Source organism: Haemaphysalis longicornis, unplaced genomic scaffold, assembly GCF_048455015.1.
Source record: "Haemaphysalis longicornis isolate Haplotype H1 unplaced genomic scaffold, Haemaphysalis longicornis Haplotype H1 scaffold_14, whole genome shotgun sequence".
In the NCBI taxonomy this organism is placed as follows: Eukaryota; Metazoa; Arthropoda; class Arachnida; order Ixodida; family Ixodidae; genus Haemaphysalis; species Haemaphysalis longicornis.
The window spans coordinates 29,843,943-29,863,783 of NW_027526245.1; the positions used below are offsets into that span (position 1 = coordinate 29,843,943).

The 19,841-nt window shown below is 46.4% G+C and overlaps 1 protein-coding gene across 2 annotated transcripts in view; it reads left to right on the plus strand.

Moving 5' to 3' along the window:
• Positions 1 to 19,841, plus strand: part of LOC144165221 (aminopeptidase NAALADL1-like) — a 105,068-nt gene that overhangs the window by 75,386 nt on the left and 9,841 nt on the right. For both annotated transcript variants that reach the window (XM_077695337.1, XM_077695336.1), the window contains 3 exons: positions 1,075 to 1,139; positions 1,216 to 1,307; positions 17,495 to 17,585. In XM_077695337.1, the coding sequence (XP_077551463.1) occupies positions 1,075 to 1,139; positions 1,216 to 1,307; positions 17,495 to 17,585 (248 nt within the window). The remainder of the gene's footprint in view (positions 1 to 1,074; positions 1,140 to 1,215; positions 1,308 to 17,494; positions 17,586 to 19,841) is intronic.

The following is a 19,841-nucleotide window of genomic DNA, read 5'->3' on the forward strand; positions in this document are numbered from 1 at the left end:
CGTGAGCTGTAGTCATCAAAGCGGTATTTTGATTCTATGAAGCGAAATCGTCCTGATTTTGAGCCAAGTGCGCGCAGACTTTTTCACGTGTTAAACGCGACGGCCTGGAAAAAGCTCTCAATGTAGAGAAAGCAAGCCAAAATGGTATATGTTTTGTACGCCACCAAATTACAAAAAAGAAGCACTTTTGCTTTAGTCAAGGGGCAGAAGCCGATAAACCGTGCTGATACTGAACGGGCAGGGAAGATCTATAGGCATAGGTACTGAATTTGGAAACCGTCCATCCTAAACAGCGCTTGACAACACGACGACGAGAAAGAGGGGACAGAAGACGGCGCTGACTCTCAACTAAAACTTTATTGGGAAGAAAACACACATATATAGAATCATAGACCACACGTGTCTCTAAACGTCATCACTACACAGCGGTACGCCAACAATCTTATCGTAGCCCACTCCCGCCCCCCCCCCCCCCACTCCCCCAAAAAAGACACAACCTAAGGAATCTTTGACAGGAGAGTAAATTCCTTATCGTGCAGTGTCACAGAAGCATGGCTAATGCACTTTCCTTCACTTTTTCGTATATGAAACGTTTCCACTAACTCTCTTGTCAACTTGTCATTATGGCGCCAAAGAATACACGTGTCCTTATACAATGGGTTGCATTTTTTTACTGCTTTCCTCGTGGAACTTACAGTGCCGAGCGATATGTACAAGTGGATTATTCCTGCACATCCCTGGGGGATGTGCAAGGGAGGGATTATCGTTGGGGAGAGTGGGCTACGATAAGATTGCTGTCCTACCGCTGTCTAGTGATGACGTTTAGAGGCATGTGCGGTGTGTGATTGTATAAATGTGTGTTTTCTTCCGAATAAAGTTTTCATTGAGAGTCAGCGCCGTCTCTAGACCAGCTGTTGATTCTGTTGGATTTGGAAACCCGGTAGGATGGCATACAAAGCTTACGCCTCGCTCTATGTGTTGTCACCTTTCCACCCTCCGTCTTTGTTTGATAGCCGTTTATTTATACTAGAGTGAGTAAGAATACGGAACTTGACAAACTGCCTTCCTGCTCAGGGGACTTCCTGGTGCCGAAGACGTGGCCGACGCTAGAAACGATCGCTGTGGAAGCAGCTTCTCGGGTACAGGCTCGTATATCATTGAACATATACGCTGTGAAGTCGGAGGCTGATCGTGACGCAACACATTTTGCCACAGGTGCCGGACTCAAGACAGCCTAACATGACGCTCTACGAAGTCTGGCAACAGCAGCACGAAGAGCAGCGCATCGGCAACGTTTCCGTTGTCAGGTGGGTGTTTTGAGCCATGAAAGGTTACTTTTAGTAACGTTGCGTCAGCTGGCGCAATTGTTTCATCGCGTTCATTCATAGCTTGATATGTTTTGTGATATTCGCGTTGTTCGTGCTTCTTCCAATCAGTGTTGGTAGAGTCAAGCAGAAATTTCTTTCCTACATAGAACTTGCGTATCTGCAAGAATACAGCGGTGGGGGAAAGTAGTATACGCACATTGAAAACGTTTCTGTGCGAAAATTCTTCGTTTACGAACCCAACAGTAATACTCTTTTATTGCGCACCATTACGGAAGCTTCATTTATTTAGGCTGGTATTTTTGGGTCGCACTTTGCTCAATTGATTGATTGATTGATTGATTGATTGTGGGGGTTTAACGCGCCGACGCAACGCAGGCGATGAGGCGCGCCGTAGTGGAGGGCTCTGGATTAATTTTGACCACCTGGGGATCTTTATCGTGCGCCGAAATCTCGTACACACGGGCGTTTTTGCTTTTCGCCTCCATCAGAAAAGCGGCCGCCGCGGCCGGGAATCGAACCCGCGACCTCGTGCTCAGCAGCGCAACGCCTTAGCCACTGAGCCACCGCGGCGGGTCGCACTTTGCTCAAATTGCATCCTTAGATTTAGGCAGTCTAAAAAAAACTCAGCGACATTTGGTATCCGCTGATATAAAAATACTACGCTGGCAGTAATTGACGTGCACCTGGGAAGTGTAAGGTATACTGTAAGGTATACCTTACAGTATACCTGTAAGGTATAATAAGGAAGTGTAAGGTATAATTGTATTTCGGGGACTGCAGTAGAATTCCTTTCCTAAAAACGTATTTACAAATTAATGCTCTATTTATAGGTGAACATGCAGTCCACTCGCAAATTAAAGAATGGAAGAAAATCATAAGCGAATTCTGAGGCAATGCTGTTGAACTAAGTACCTTCCTACTTATTTCTGTCACCTATCAAAACAGAGAGTGGACGTGACCTTCTGGATTCTGAAAATGTTGGGAAAATCGGCCATAAGGGCAGATACAATATTCTGTCCTTTTGGAAGGCTGTGTTAAAAAATCGTTAAAATTTGATACCACGCTAACAGTAACTATTCTATCCCAATATACTTTCATCAAATTTCTGCAGAGCCCTTTGAAGCGACGATAAACCTTTAGGGCTTGCGATGGGCAAAAGTAAGTTTCATTACAGAGGTGTGGTTAAAAATACCCGCTAGATACTTACAGGTACGCTTTTGGACTAAGTTCCAAAGTTAACGGAAGCGTAATCTTAATAGTGTTTAATAAGAAACTATTTAAAGTTTCGCGAACATTGTAATAGAAATGTTGAAATAAGCGTTACAGTTGCTGTAGTCAGTGCAGTGGATGATACAGCTCACCCAAATTCTGCCATATTTTGCTGGCACAGCAGAGCAAGCAGCTATGGCTATGAAATATTAAAATGATTCATTTGTGCTTAGTAAAAAAGATTTTTAACTGAATCCGTCGACAAGAACGCAGTGGGGTGGATTTATGGCTACGTACCGAATAGAAAACCGTGTTTACCGTTGTGCATTGAGCAACACCAGCGCCATATATAAACGCACTCAAGAAAGAGCTCGTATCGCACTCCTTGGCTGCGTCCGTTCCTCCTTCTGCGCTCTTCCATAGTGCAGGCTTAACAACTAGTTCCTCTTTTTTTACTTTTACCGGAGGTACACATGTTTCTGAAAACACAGGCGCCTGTTAGGTAACATTGCCCATCTATCTTTGTTTTTCACCGTTTACTCTAAGCGGCTTTGAATTTATCCTCCGACGGCAGTCCAGATATGCGTGTTAGGTATTGATTGCAACTTGCATTTCTTTATAGAAGACAGGGGTGATAAAACCAGGCTTCACAACTCACTGAACCACAATTTAACTTTCCAAAGAATGTGCAGAACCAAACGCTAAAACGAGAGGTTGCTTTTTTGATTAATAAAATCATGGCTTTTAAAGAGATGTAGGGCAGAAACTGTCAGTGAGGGCATAGTTTAACAAAGGCCGTACCTCAATAGCCCAATAGCCCATCAATAGCCCATTCTCAATAGCAATAATCTCAATCGCCCATCAGCCTTTTTTATAATCCCTAATAAGGTAGAGCAATGCCTGATTTCTCGGAACCTCCCTTTTTTTTATACCAGCTTACTCCGCATTTAACTATTTCACCTGAGAAGACAACGGCTCCATTCGCGAGTTGGGGTTGCCTTCTGCGCGAAAGCTTCACGCGGATGACGACATATGATACGTTCATGCCAGTGGGGAGGTGGGCGGGGGTGACCCGTCGTCGCCACCCCCGCCCCCCTCTCTGAATTTTTTTCTGCCCGCGCCCTGCGGCCTGGTACGCGGCCTGTGAACAAAGGCGCATACAATTCGAACGTTCCGCTATTAGAAACATTCACGCCCAGTTGTCTGTCCAACGCATACGCGTTTCCTTTTAAAAGAAAGTGCTTCAGTCCGGATGATTGCGGACGGGTGCAGACCCAAAGGCGATGGCACCCTAGGGGACGCCAGAGCAGGGGACGCCATGGTTGTGTCCCATTGTGCGAGACATGTCGCCACACAGAATAATTGGCCGGCTGAGTGGTTTTTAGCAGAGGAGATTGACATGGTTAGTTGGAAACAGCGCGTTAAAGCAGGACCACGAAGAAAAAAACCAGACAGGACGAGCGCTTGTCCTGTCTGGTTTTTTTCTTCGTGGTCCTGCTTTAAAGCGCTGTTTCCAACCAACCGCGTCGCATTACCAACGCGCCCAGCTTTCCATCCTGGAGGAGATTGACTCGTCACTGGGGAAGCAAGCAGTTTTCCGCACTAACTGGCGGCGTAAAAAAGCACGGGCCGGCTGCCATTGATGAGTGAAGGCTGGTACGACGAAGGCCCGAAAATGGACAGAGGATATTCGTACGTGTAGGCAGAACCACGTGCGCGCAGCGCTGGAACACTTTCTACACTCCTGTAACGTAACAGGAGAAAGCGATGCACCTACGTATTGCGCCAAATGTGGGGTTTAGCTGGATGAATATTGTGCGTGGGTAGAGGGCCTTTGTGAATGAGATGCACAGCAAAGTGTGCCTCCGGCCCGCGCGTCACCCCTACGTTCTTTCTTTTCACGTTTATGTAGAGCCCGAGCGGGTGCTTTTGCACGTACTGCGCCTCCCCTTCTGAAAGCGGCGTTGCAGAGAGTCATTTTCACTTGCACGATTAGACAGGTTTGTTCGGCGGTATTTACCCCTATCGTAGGAAGCTGGAGAACATCATCATCATCATCACCAGCCTATCTACGCCCGCTGCAGGGCAAAGGCCTCTCCCATTATTCTCCAATTACCTCGGTCCTGTGCCAACTGTGACCAATTTATACCCGCAAACTTCTTGATCTCATCTGCCCATCTAACTTTCTGCCGCCCCCTGCAACGCTTGCCTTCTCTAGGGATCCACTCTGTTACCCTTAATGACCAGCGGTTATCTTGCCTTCGCATTACATGCCCTGCCCACGTCCATTTCTTCTTAATTTCTACTAATATGTCTTTAACACCAGTTTGCTCCCTGACCCACTCCGCTGTCTTCTTGTCCCTTAATGTTACACCTATCATTTTCCGCTCCATTGCCCGCTGAGTTGCTTAGTGAGCCTCCAGGTTTCTGCCCCGTAGGTGAGTACTGGTAAGATGCAGCTGTCATACACTTTTTCCTTCAGCGACAATGGTAGGCTGCTATTCATTATCTGAGAATGTCTGCCATATGCACCCCACACCATTCTGATCCTTCTAATTATCTCTGCCTCATGGTTGGGATCTGGGGTCACAACTTGGCCTAAGTAGATATATTCGCTTACCACTTCCACTGCCTCGCCACCTATCTCAAACTGCTGTGCTGTCCCGAGGTTATTGATCATTACTTTAGTTTTCTGCATATTAATTTTTAGGCCCACGGTTCTACTCTGTTCGCCCAGTGCGGAAAGCATGCTTTGCAATTCTTCCCCCGAGTTACTTAGCAAGGCAACGTCATCAGCAAATCTGAGGTTACTGAGGTATTCTCCATTACCCCTTACTCCCACCTGTTCCCAATCCAACGTTCTGAATACTTCTTGTAAGGATGCTGTGAATAACATTGGAGAGATTGTGTCTCCTTGTCTGACACCCTTTCTTATAGGTATTTTACTGCTCTCCCTATGGAGGAGGATGGTAGCTGTAGACCCATTGTAGATATCCTCTAGTATTCTTACATAATGCTCATCTACTCCCTGGTTCCGTAATGCCTGAATGACTGCTAGTGTTTTGACCGTGTCAAATGCTTTCTCATAATCTATGAATGCTATACATAGGGGTTCAGTATACTCAGCGCACATCTCTATCGCCTGATTGATCGTGTGAATATGGTCCAATGTTGAATAACCTTTACGGAACCCTGCTTGTTCTTTAGGTTGACTGAAATCCAAGGTTGCAGAGATTCGGTTAGCGATTACCTTGGTAAATACCTTGTAGACGACTGACAGTAAGCTGATCGGCCTGTAATTTTTCAAGTCCTTCATGTCGCCTTTTTTATGGATTAGGATGATGTTCGCGTTCTTCCAAGATTCCGGTACCATTGCGGTCATTAGGTATTGCGTATACAGGTTTGCCAGTTTTTCAAGTACAATTTCTCCGCCATCCTTCAATAGGTCTGCTCTTATCTGATCCTCACCAGGTGCTTTGCCCCCTTTCATTTCTTTCAAAGCCTTCCTTACTTCTTCGGTCGTTACTGATGGAATGCTTATCTCCTTTGAACTACTGTCTCGTTCGGCATTATCCTGTATGTCCCGGCTACTCTACAGATCCCTATAGAACTCCTCGGCCACTGTGACTATTTTATCCCTGTTTGTTATGACATTGCCTTGCTTATCCTTAAGTGCATACATCTGATTTTTCCCCACGCCAAGACGTCTCTTCACTGCTTTCAGGCTACCTCCGTTCTTTACAGCGTATTCGATCCTCTCGATATTATACTTCCGTATGTCAGCTGTCTTATGCTTATTGATTAACTTCGAGAGCTCGGCTAGTTCTATTCTGTCAGCTGCGGTAGAGATTCTTATGGTGTGCCGTTTCCTGATTAGATCTTTCGTCTCCTGTGAAAGTTTACTAGTATCCTGTCTACCCATAGTGCCCCGACTTCTACTGCACACTCCGTGATAATGCGTGTAAGGTTGTCTCTGGCTTCCTGTGTCGTAAGCTCGGCTTCCTATTTAAGGGCGGAATATCGGTTCTGCAGCGCGATCCTGAATTCTTCTACTTTACGTTTTACTGTTAGCTCAGTTATCGGCTTCTTTCGTACTAGCTTTTTGCGGTCCCTCCTCAAATCTAGCCTAATTCGAGATCTTACCATGCGGTTGTCACTACACCTTACCCTTCCGAGCACTTCCACATCCTGCACGACGCCGGGGTTATCGCATAATATGAAGTCTATTTCATTTTTGTGCTCCCCATTCGGGCTCCTTCAGGTCCACTTCCGACTCTCCGACCCGCTGGAGAACAGCGGGGCTACAAAAAGGAGAGGCTGCAGCTCGCCGAACCAGTTCCACAGTGTATCCTAAACGTGAAGGCACGACGGTCACCGAACCTGCCACAAACCGACGCTGGTCACGACAGTAACAAAATCCCAATGGCCATGTTCGAGAGAGAGAGAGAGAGAGAGAGAGAGAGAGAGAGAGAGAGAGAGAGAGAGAGAGAGGGGGATTTTTTTATTATCGCGGTGGTGGTGTTCGCATCCGTCAGCCGCCTCCGTCCAGGCAGCTGCTGGTATCACTTCGGATGAAGGCCACGAGGTCCCGTTGATCTCGGTGATTGCAGGCGGTAGCCAGCCACTCCTTGGAGTGATACGTTCCGAGTGCTGAAGTGTTTTTGCATTCCAACAATATGTGTTCTTGGTTAAGCATGGCGTTGCAGTGGCTGCACTGGGAAGAGGGGGGGGGGGGGGGGTTTCTCTACCTGGAATTGTTATAATACCGTAAATAGAGATCAATGTTGAAACGGAAATTTGAACAACTAAAAAAACAAGAAAAATATAACATAATTACGAAAGGTGGCGAACCGTGCAACGGCCACAATAATGCATATTTCGCGAAGGTTGAAAATGTAATCGTTACAACAATGCAAATCGAGATAACCAGTTTGAAAGAAATTTTCAAGGATAAAAGTTAAGAAAAATATTAAACATTACGGAAAATTGCCAAACGTACAGCGCTTGGCACTTCCCAAATAATGCAGATTTTACGGAAGTTCCACCTACGTTTATTATATTAACGGAACTGAGATAATTTGTAGAAGAAATGTTGAAACAATAAAAAATGGGAAAAATATAAACACTACGGAAAATGCGAACCGTGTAACGCTCTGAATTTCCACAGTAATGCAGATTTCGCGAAACTTCCACTGCTAATAGTTATAACAGCGTAAATGGAGGTAATTGGTTGGACAGGATTGAGAAAACGCAAAAATTTGGCTGGAAAAAATTCACACGCAAGACAAGCGGCACAAGAATGCTACGTATTAGTAGATAATTCTCTGATTTTTTGCAGAATTTCTTTTTAGCTGTAGTAGTAGTTGGTGCTGACGGTCTGTCGTTATGATTTCTTCGGTGGCTTGGAGGGTCCCTGTGTTGAGGAGCTTTGTTGCGCTGGCGCTGAAGCGGGCTCTGTCACAACTGACGTCCTACATTGCGTCCACGGCCGCTTTTTTTCTGCGCGGCGGCCGGCGAGAGCAGTGCATGTTCAGAGGCCTGAATACTTGCCGTGGCTTTGCGATTCTCATGCTCGGAGTGCCAGCACACAAAAGAGGCCTCACATTGTAAGTCATTTTATTCCACTGATTTATCGTTGCATGATCACTGATGTGGTTATGACGATTGAGGTTGCATTGGCCCTTAAGCTGCGCGGTGTACATCAATTATGAATTTTTTGATATTGAAATATTCAGTTCGGAATTGTTTCAGGGTGTCAGAGAAACTTTTGTGTCTGCCAGCGAGAAAATTCGCATCTCGGTTTATTTGGAATGCACTGTTTGTGTTGCAATTGGTTGTCGAAAGAAAGCGCGCACAATGAAGCCGATAGGTAACTTTGAATGAGGCAAAGCCTAAATGCAACTCTTATAAATGCCAAAATTTTTTATAGCGCACGAAGCTTGAGAGGGGATATTCAGAGGGCATCAGGAGAGTGTTATTATCACTGCATGAAGAGTTAAAATTATATCTGTTCTTACTGCAATTTTTAGTAGTTTGATTTTACCCCGAAGGGGGCACCCTGAGTAATTTTGGTGACGGTATATGCGACACCGTGAACCCCGAGCCCCCATACATAAGTTGTGCCCATCCGTGACGATGTGTTTTAAGGCGAAGGGCAGAAACCACAAACGGTGGCCGTCGGAGCCCAGGTCAAGCTCCGGGGGATGGACGCCTTCTCTGTTTACCAGGCAGGGAGCTCCTGGACCTGTTTAGCTATCAGGGTAAGGATGACGAAGAAAGTACCCCTGTCTCCATGCTTTTTCCTATGACATATGGATAATTCAACCCCTCCTCCCCCCGTGAAAAAACGTGATCGGCCACCGAAAAGCGGCCGCACAGAAGTTTCCTTCCCATTCCTACCAACCATGAACATTCAAAAACGTGACAACTATCCCCGTCTTTTGGTCCTTGAATCAGTAGATAAATCGAAACCCATCTCCTCGCAGTCTGTATTCTTCGTCTCCACGTTCCTTGAAGGAATCATTGGCAAATATTTTGAGGCAAAAAAAACTACGAACACGCGAAGTGCTATTTGAAGTAAAAACTCCGCAGCAATCTACAATCCTCTTAAAACGAACCCGCATGGCAGATCTGGAGATCACGGACACACCCCACCGCAGCCTCAACAGCTCTCAGGGTGTGATCTCTGAGGCAGATCTCATTTCCGAAACCGATGCCGACCTTTTTGGAAGGTTTCTCCCTGGGAAGAGAAAATATTGTTCAATCAGAGTTGTCACAGCTGTAAAGCGCATATCCATACGCCGCGATGACAAACAGATTGCAACTAAGCACATTATCCTGACCTTCGATCGATCCACCCTTCCAGAATCTATAAATGCCGGTTATATACATTGTTCTGTCCGCCCGTACATTCCGAACGCACGGCGCTGCTTTAAGTGCCAATGGGTAGGGCATGGCACAAACTCTTGCCGTGGTCGACTTACATGCGCTAAGTGCGGCCAGCATGACTGTCCTTCACAAATCTGTGAATCCGAAACCTTCACTAGTGCCAACCGCCAGGGACCCCATGCAGCGTAGTCGCGAAAATGTGAGTTCAAACAGGAGAAGCAGATAATCAACGTTAAGCTCGCCGAGAACAGCACCTACCCAGAGGCGCCAAAGAGGTTCGCCTCTTACCCCCTGGGGAGGTACGCCGACGCAGCTCGACGGGGGGTGGAGCGGCGTCTGGTTTCGGCGGGAATCCAGTACCGCGAGTAGGACTTTGCCCCCCACCGGGCTGTCTCGGGCAGCCCAAACTGCCTCCGCACCGCTCGCTGAGCCCGCAGCGGCTGTGGTGGCAACCACGTCGGTTGGAGATGCCACTGCATCCATGGCCTCCTCTCCACCGGCCCAAAGCATACACGAGGCCACGGAGGAGATGGAGACGGAGGAAACTGCAGTAGTTCCCACTCCCACCACACCGCTTGTGCCACCCGGGGCGCTCCTGACGCTCTCGGCGGTCGCGGATCGAACGAAGGGCACCGGAAAGGGTGCCAAGTGCGGGGAGTCCGGTACGCCGGCTACCCCTTCCAAATCTGATGATGACATAGATGTGGGATCTTTCCTGCCAGTTTCGACGCGGAAGGAGCGGGTCCCTCCATTTAAACCTCAAGACAAGGTTAAAAAACGCCTTCCAAGAGTCCAATTCCCGAAAGACCGTACATAAATAGTCATACTGCAATAGCTGTGAACACCTAATAATGGGAAGAGAAAATATTGTTCAATGGAATTGCAGAGGCCTTCTGAATAATCTAGACGACGTGTACAAGATTCTGCATGCTAATCCCCCAAGTGTAATGTGCATCCAAAAATACATTTGTATTCCAAACACACAAATTTCTTCAATCGTTACCTGATATACAGAAAGGACAAGGGTGGCTGCACACACTCTTCTGGCGGTGTGGCCATGATCGCCCGGAAATCTTTAGCATGCCACCCTGTCAGTTTGAACACTGTCCTTATGGCTGTAGCAATACGCGTCAGAATATTTTATAGGTTGATAACGGTATGCTCCATATACATTCCTCCTGATGTTGCACTTTGGACCTCTGACTTCGAGGCGCTGCTTGACCAACTGCCCGAACCATACATCCTTACAGGCGACCTTAACGCACACAACTCTCTTTGGGGCTCTTCTCGCACGAATGGCCGAAGTCGCCTGATAAATAAATTCCTTACTTCAGGAGCGTGCCTTTTTAACAATAAACAGCCTACATACCATGACATGGGACACAACACATACAGATTGACTTGGCTATTGGTTCTGCTATTCGCTTTTCATGTCTTGAGTGGGGTGTGGGCATGGACCCTTATGGTAGTGACCACTTCCCCACCTCCCTAACGTATATAGGTAAAGGCCCATGCAGTGCATCTTCCAGCAACAGGTTCAATGAAGCAAGAACTAACTGGAATACAGTTACACAGACATCCAAACTACACCACACATCTATTGGACACCTAAATGTTGAAGAAGCTACCCAACTCCTCACGGCGCACATCCTCGATGCCGCCGAAAAGTCCATTCCCCACGCCTCTGGTGCTCCGCGCAATTAGCGGAGAACGTGGTGGAATGAGGACTGTAGGCGATCGCGAGAGGCCCAGAACAAGGCGGGGGGTATCCTCCGTCGGTACCCCACGTCGGGTAACCTGCTCTTGTTCAAACGGGCCAAGGCGTTAGGAAAACATGTGCGGCCTGAGGCCAAACGAGACAGTTGCCGTTCATTCGTAAGATCAATAAACTCCTACGCAGACACACGAAAAGTATGGACACGAATACCCAAACTCAAGGGGCAACAAACACACATGTCTGAACAAACTTTCCGTGTAAGAATTGGTAGTGCATTTTCTCATGTACATTTTCAGGAAAATGGAGTGCCTCAAGGTGGTGGTTTGAGCTGCACACTCTTAATAGTGAAGATGAACTCGCTCCATAAGGCATTGCCACCAACCATTTCTTGTTCAGTTTATGTAGAATATGTCCAAATATCTTTTAAATCATGTAATATGCCAATCTGTGAACGTCAAGTCCAACTCGGCGTGAACAAACTTGCTGGCCTGGCGGACACAAATGGTTTTAAACTGAACCCCGGAAAATGTACTTACGGTGTGTTCACCAGTGTGCGGCGGATCCATGTGGACCCTGACATTACTATGAACGTCGTGTCGATTCCTGTTAAAAAAGAGCACAAATTGTTAGGCCTAATATTCGATAACAAACTAACATTCCTTTCACATCTGTAAATGCTTAAGCAAAAATGTCTAAAAACTATGAATATTTTTAACGTCATCTCGCACCAATCGTACGGTGCCGACAAGCAGCTCCTCCTGCGTCTTTATACTGCACTGGTAGGATCTCGCTTGGACTAAGGCAGCTTCATGTATGGGTCGGCAACGAATACGGCACTTAAAACGCTTGACCCGGTCTGCATTTGGGGCTTCACATTGCTTGTGGCGCCTTTCGCACCAGCCCTTTATAAAGCCTCCATGCAGAGTGTCACAAATGGTTCCTGTATCACCAGAGAATATACACGGAATTGTTCTATGCCTCTAAAATCATGTCTATGACTAATCCTCCTTCTTACTCGACCATTCATGATGCATCCTCACAGCAGATCTTTTTAAACCGTCCATCTATTCCCATGCCGTTCCCTGTCAGAGTGAGAGCAGAGGCATCTGAGCTTGCAGTGTCATTTTCACACATTCACAAGACACCCATCATTGATTTTATTGCACCAAGGCAACTCAGGGCTGTTTCTTGTGATCTGTCATTTGTGCAATTCGACAAAAACAGGGCACCAAGGGCTGCTATTGTGCAGCATTTCGTCTTCCTGCAGGATAAGCACCAGTGTGCAGAGTTTTACTGCGACACATCAAAGACAGCTGATGCTGTGTCTTGTGGACCGCACTTTAACGTGGCAAAAAGAATGAACTCCCACAACAGAATTTTTGCGGATGAAGCACACGGCAGTTTACTTGTTTTACATCACAGTGTCCAACATCAAATTTTAAGTCCATAGTGTAGACGGATTCTCTTAGCGTTGTACGTGCGTTCTGGTCAAGAAAACTTTAAAGAAATTATATAATCAATCTTGTTTTTAAGGCCCTTATGTCGGCATACGCCTCAAGTCTTGAAATAACAATATGTTGGGTTCCTGAACACTGTGGAATAGCCGGCAAAAAAACCGCAGATTAAATGGCCACTGCTGCTACACTCTTGAATACAGTGGAGATAGCAACAGTGCCGTACACAGACATGAAGCCACACATCAGACACCAACTTCGCAACACATGGCAAACACACTGGAGTGAACAGACAGATAACAAGTTACACGTAATAAAACCACACTCGTGATCATACACAACTGACTCATACAACAGACACATTGGAGTTACCTTAGCTACGTTGCGGATAGGCCATACACTCACACCTGCTCACTAGCTCTCCAAGGCCCGTGTGTAGCAGGTGTTGGGAGGGAATATCCATAGTCCACATCCGAATCACATGCAAGGCACTCGACACAACAAGACACAGACACTTCAAGGAACTATACAGACAACACATTCCGCTACACCATTCGTTTTTTTTGGTTGACAATGCCATGATTTCTGTGCAACGCGTTTTTAAATGTTTATCTGATGTTAACTTTTTAAACCTCATTGGCTATCACGCGCAATCAAAACTGGCCCTAACACCAGCCATCACCATTGCCGTTAATTGATTTTATTGTTATTGTTGCTTTAGTAGCCACTATTTTCGTTTATACACTTTTTTTTGGCCCTCTTTGCCCCAGCTGGCCTTGCGCCAATAAAAATCCAACCATCATCATTAGTTTCATTTTACAGGCACGCTACTCCATGTCAGGTAGCCGCTGTCGCATGGTGTGCCTTTTTGTTACCGCGTTTCATACCGACCCGCGTATCCATTGTATTCATTGCTACAGTTGATTTTAAAATTTCACCCGCCGCGGTGGCTCAGCGGCTAAGGCGCTGTGCCACTGAGAACAAGGTTGCGGGTTCGATTACCGCCCGCGGCGGCCGGTTTTCTGATGAAGGTGAAAACCAAAAACTCCCGTGTGTGCGAGATTTTGGCGCACGTTAAAGATCCCCAGATAGTCAAAATTGATATTGAGCGCTCCACTACGGCGCGCCTCATTGCGAGCGTTGCGTATGCGCGTTAAGCCCTTCAATTAATCAAACAATTTTAAAATTATTATAGCAGCATCCGCAGGTGAAGGACGTTCGTAGTGGTGTAGTGTCTGTGTGGAAGATTTTTCCTTTAACTCTTTATGGGCTTGTTTTAAGTCTTGTTGGCGCAAAAGTAGAGTTCTTTCAATGCTCAATCAGTCTGAAATGACAAAAAAATGCCGTAGTTAAAGAAAAACAGGCTATAGAGAGACCACAAGCCCCTTCCCTCCACCCTCCCGGGTGCGTGATGATGTGAATCTGCCTGGATCCCCAACTGTAACTTATGTATTCTAAAATGTTTTCTGTGTCGCTTGCAGGGATTTGTGAACAATCGTCAGCATTACTAAAGTAAACAAATTGACAGGTGAATTATCACTAAAAACTGTTCTATTTTTAGCCAATCTCTTGGGTCGTAGGCTGAAACCATGTTTCAGCTTGAATTTCACGGGCGCTATCAACAAAGGGAATGCTTTAACTGCGCCATTAGTGGCCATTTCATCCTGTAATACGGTAGTCTAGCATTTATGTAGGCCTGGCCCAGTCATTAGGCGTATTTTCTTGATGAATTGCGGGGAACAAAATGCTGACTCGTTTGGAGCATCGACCCTTGCCCAAAGGAATTTCTGGCTATGTACAGATGCCCAATACTGCTATTTATGCTTGTGGACGAAGGAGGTACCCAACGAAATTTCCATTTTCGGCATCACTAACAAAAAATACAAAATTTGTATGCGTCCTCTGCATTACAGAGCCGCCTATGCTCACACACTGCAAAGGGCAGTTTTATCGTTTAGCTGTAAAAGCAGCAGTGTGTGCTCGGCTGAACAATGAAGCGCATGTGTCCGCTAAGAGGTATGTCCTCTCCTAGTGTTTGAAAGCAAATATTAAGATTTCTTTATAGTTCCCAAGTCAGATCTCACGACAAAATCACAAATGCAGCAAGGTTTTGCTCGCATTGCACAGAACATTCCTAACCGCATGAGTATGATCAGGCACCGCTAACTTTGCGATATTTTTTTGCAAAATTTAAAGTTCAGATAGGCCATTGAATAGGTAACTTTGCAGTGAATTGCTCTACTTTATCTAAGAGCAGTACGTACACCTAAAGGGGATATCCACCCCAGAAGAGTTACTGGTTAGTATATGCCTTCAGGCGGACTACGGGTATTTATTCACGAAACATTGAAATCTTGACAAAGAATACTGTAGCTATTTCAGAACTTTAATGGAGAGCTCGTTACAGCAGACTGGACATTTGGGCTGTACCGGATTGTCAGCGAGATTAACGATGTTCAAAGCAGCAGCTTCTTATGTCGTTCCGGAGTACTGATAGAAGCTACGAGATGAAGTGCGTTAGAAACTCAAAAGAGGAGCGGAAATTTCAACTTGTATAGCTTGACAAATTTCCACCGTTAACAGCGCTGTTTTTGTGCGTTATGCTTGTGTGTCTAGGGTTGGGTTGGTATTTGCTGAAAGTGATATAATGCCTCTTGCGCTCAGAATTCATGCCCTTTAGTTTTTTAAGACACGCCGAGAGCTACACACAACGTAAGTGCATAGATTTGATGTAGACTCAGCAGAATGAGCTCAATTGCCCTTGCACTGGGCGCTGCTGTACGGGAGTAGGACGCTTATACACAAAACATTCTCCTTTTGTTTACTGCATTCGAACAAGAAGTAAATAAAATAAATGGTATTCCTATGGCCAACGTCCTTTTATTGTGGGTGTCGCACTAATCGTATTATACACGTTGAAATAAACAAGTAATCACATGGAACTATCGCCTTTTAGTGTAGTGCCTGCACAAGGTACCGGTGGGTGCAGTATACGTCCCGAAACGCTCTCCCAGATTTGTACAACGAGGTATGCGAATTGCGGCCCAGTTTGCAAAGTCACCCTGCACTAAATAACATCATAATCGACACCAATATTGTGGGAGAGACATTTAAAGGGCCAGATGTAGACGACATGCAACTTTGTTCAATTTAAAAGAACTATTCTTTCGAAACTCAGCTCCATTCCAGCCACGGAAGACGTTTTACAACAATGCAAATAAAAATATCACGCAGTTTCACATTTCGTGTGGCAGTGCCGTATTGTGGCTAGGGGGGATGTAAAACAGGCCATGGCAAAAATGTACCAATGAGTGTGTTAACTGCACGTTATGATTCAAATGATATGACTACAACAGAATTAGAGGCCCCTGTACAATCGCGCAATCGTGTTTCTTGGCATTGGCTTAGGTCGTTTGGCGCCAATCGTACCAACAAGATCCTTCAACAAGGTGGAAATTTGGGCTGGTTGGTACATTTTTTGATGAGCGAAAAAACAGCGCGAAGAACGGGACAGGGAAGGACAAACGGACGAAGCGCTGCACGGACAGCGCTTCGTCCGTTTGTCCTTCCTTGTCCCGTTCTTCGCGCTGTTTTTTTCGCTCATCAAAAAACAAGATCCTGTGATGTCCCAAAGAAATCGTCGAAAACTGGCGGGGGAGTTGCCGATGCTTCATTTGTTTTATTTAGTATGTCGATTATTCCCTGGAAGTTCGCGATAAAATTGTTATAATTGTTACTGCACATCTCTATACCGTGGATGATGGCGAGGGTGCGGAGTACGGGGACTCGAAATGACATCCAAGTTGCACCCCGAGTGACATCCGATTTGCGCCCCGATCGTCATTCGATTTGAGCCGTGAGTTGCTCCTTGATTATTCCCTAAATGAAACTGCAACTCACTGCTCAAACATAATTTCGCTTGATTTTCGCTTGACAATGGTGTGCGCAGGGATGGAAGCGGACGGACATTAGGAGGTCCTAAGGTACTCCGCACCGTTATATGCGAGGGAGTAAGCCATTTGACTCTCGGGTACTAAGTCACGGTCGTAGCCCAATGGGTAAAACGACTTACACTAACTCTGTCTGGTCTACCAGACATACGATCGGATCTTTACGGTGCCTGTGTGATTTTGTGCCATTGGAAACACTATGCGCACGGGCACGGACGGCCATTGTGCGGTCCTAAGTTAGTCCGCACCTAAAATAAAGCCAAACCTATTTTGTTTAGCCTTGAAGGGCACTTGCAAACTACCGCGCTTTATTTTCTTTCGTGATGGGGGTGGCTAGAGAACAATCTTAGCCACCTCGAAAAAAATCGCGGCTACGCGCCTAGTTCGTATGTCACCCGGTCGGCCGCAAGTGGCGGTGGCAATGGTGTGCGGGTGTTGGCAACAGGGGTCATGTGGAAGAAGAAAGCCGGCAGAAAAAATTTGAAATGAGGGCCAGATCGAGGGGAAATTCTAATTTTGAGCACTACATCAGAGCAACGTCTGCCAGAGAAGTGGGGTGTCCTTGAAAGCTTGGGTGAAACGGTGGATTCTGACTGGTTGAGGGTACGTGGACAGGGTTAGTGGTGATGAGAGACAAGTTGGAAAGTGCAGAAGAGGTTAACCTCCAATCACTGTTAAGACCGCATTCGACGCCGTCAACCCGATCATAAACACCAGTAATTGTTGGCGGTATACATGTTGACCGCACTGGACGGTACTGGAACGTGCGAGCTAGATACCAAGCCCGGCGTGAAGCGCTAGGCTCATTATGCATCGTAGATGACCACACATACCTGTTGCTTGACCACGGGCGTGGGTTTGTTTATAAGTAGATAGGTCTAATCTATGCATCAACATTGCTACTAAACTTGCGTAAAATTGTTGTCGCTTGCCTTTTATTTCATGCAGGCCTGAAACAATGGACGCCATGTCTGATAACGTGCCTTTCAGCCACTACGCCGGCGTTCCATCTATGTCTTTCCGTTTCCTGCCTCACGAGGTACGCACAAGCACATCTCCACTTCGCAAGTTTAGAACGTATTGCAGGAATTTATTGCACACTAAAAGCAGTTAAACGTTCTTAATGTTCGGTGAATTGTTCCGATATACATGGAGAGGAGGATGTATAGAAGTTGAGTAAAGGGGCGGTAATTGGAAGGGGTGGTGGAAATGTCATATTGTTTCGAGGTCACTTGCAGCGAAGGGAGCATAGACGTGGCCGATATTTAGTTATTTGTCGACAGAATTGTTCCGCCTAAGCTGCGAAAACGGCTATTAAAAAGTTTTTGACTTGGTTTCTTCAGTGAGCGTGTGCTGAAAGAAGCGAAAAAGTCAAAGTTTTTTTCTTAAGAGAAAGGTAGTTGAAACGCGAAGCTTTCTGCATTGCAACTTTAGTCAAAGCCAAAGTTCGCAATCCACTCTCCCAAAGTACACCAACAAAACTGCCAAAGTCAAATTCAACTCAGCCAAGTGCCAAACCAATGTCCGAACCCTCGCCACCAGCGTCCAACCACACACCACCGAAGTCTAAAGCCAAGTGCAACCCTGCTTAGAGAAGGTATTCAACCATCACCGGCGGTGCGAAGGCACCATCACATTGTGTGTGATATATGGTTGATGTGCCCGTGTGAAACCCATTTTGTGAAGTTCGCGTTCCTGTATCGCGTTCTCGAGTAATATTGCCGTCACTATGGCGTAGAAAGTTTTGCTTTAAAAAAATTGTATAAAGAGATACGTCCTCCCTTTCAGAGCCGGTGAACGACCACTTGCTCTGTAGCCGTACCTAATTCCCTACTATATGTACAGGTGGCAAAAGCTTTAACTAGCGTGCGCGAGCTGCCATTTCTTCATCTTACGACGATCTTAAGACGGAACAGCCTATCAGTACGGCGGGTCCAGTTGAGGGAGGGTTCTGAGCATGCATTCAATATCGCCATGTTGGCTACTTGGCATCCGTCATACGGCGCTGACACATGAAAAGTCGCCGCTCCCGGACCCCAGTTAAAGATTGGCCTACTACATGCACAACAATAGGGCATTCCTTGGTGTCTTTGGCTGCCGATCGGCCAGGACACACATTTCAGATCTGTTGCATGAACTATGGAGGTTGCCTGGAAACTGCTTCACCAATGAGCGCAAATCGCGCTACTAACAGAATGACTCACCGCAGGGTATAAGAACCGCGGTACAGTTTTCAGAAACTTTCGACAGAGGAGAGCCGTGCTTGAGTGCACTACCCGTGCACTTCAGCACCGTACGCGATGTGAAGGGCTGGGTACTATTGAAGCTTCGAGTCATTGTAGGGGAGATGTTGATCTTCGGGGGAAGAGTTCTTTTGTGGGTGTTTTCACGAGAGATGGTACAGGCATATCCGGTCGACATCTTTAATTTTTACGAAAATATTATTTATGGCTCCTTGTGCACAGAAGGAACCATATCTCAAGTTATTTTATGGCACATTAAAAGTTTGCCTTCAAAAAATTTCCAGTGTCATCTGGTCACTGGTGCGTTGAGCGGCTCGCGGAACATTTGAAACGTCTACTACTATCAAACAAAAACTACTGCAGCTATCGCCATAGTTATTTTTGCGAATGAGATGCGAAGGCATCTCATTCACTCGCCTTGTCCCTGCATCCGTCGTCGTCGTCGGCGTTGTCCGCCCCTCCCCCATTATCTCGCCGCGCCAGTTGCGCCTCCGCCGCTCACTCTCTCTCCTCTCCGATAGCGAACACTCTCTCGCGAGGGGCATTGGATTGGATTCGATTGGATTGGATTGGCGTCGATTGGCTTGTCTTGGCTTGGCTTGGCTTGGCTTGGATTGGATTGGATTGGATTGGATTTGGATTGGATTGGACTAAAGTGGATTGTGTTGGATTGTGTTGCGTCATAGCCGCGGCAGACGCACTGGCGCCGGCGCGTCCCCTCACCGTTATGCGCGCTATAAAACGCGGTGCCTGCGCCGCTCCGCTCCTTCGTTCCAGCGCCGTTCCTCCGCTGTCCAACGCTGCAACGTGAACCCCCTATGCGTCGCATCTACACAGGGGTTCCCGCGAGGGGAGGTGGTAGTTTTTTATGTGAAGACTTTGCATACTTTCAAATGATTTAACGCATTCGCGTTCGGCTTGCAGAGCGAATTATTTTTAATTAAAAATTCCCGAATGGAAAAGGTTTCTGAAAATTGGCCAAATGCGGCGCCTTTTTCTTCTGCATTTAAACCGTCTAGGCAGTTCAAATTTTTCAGTGTAATCTTCCATTC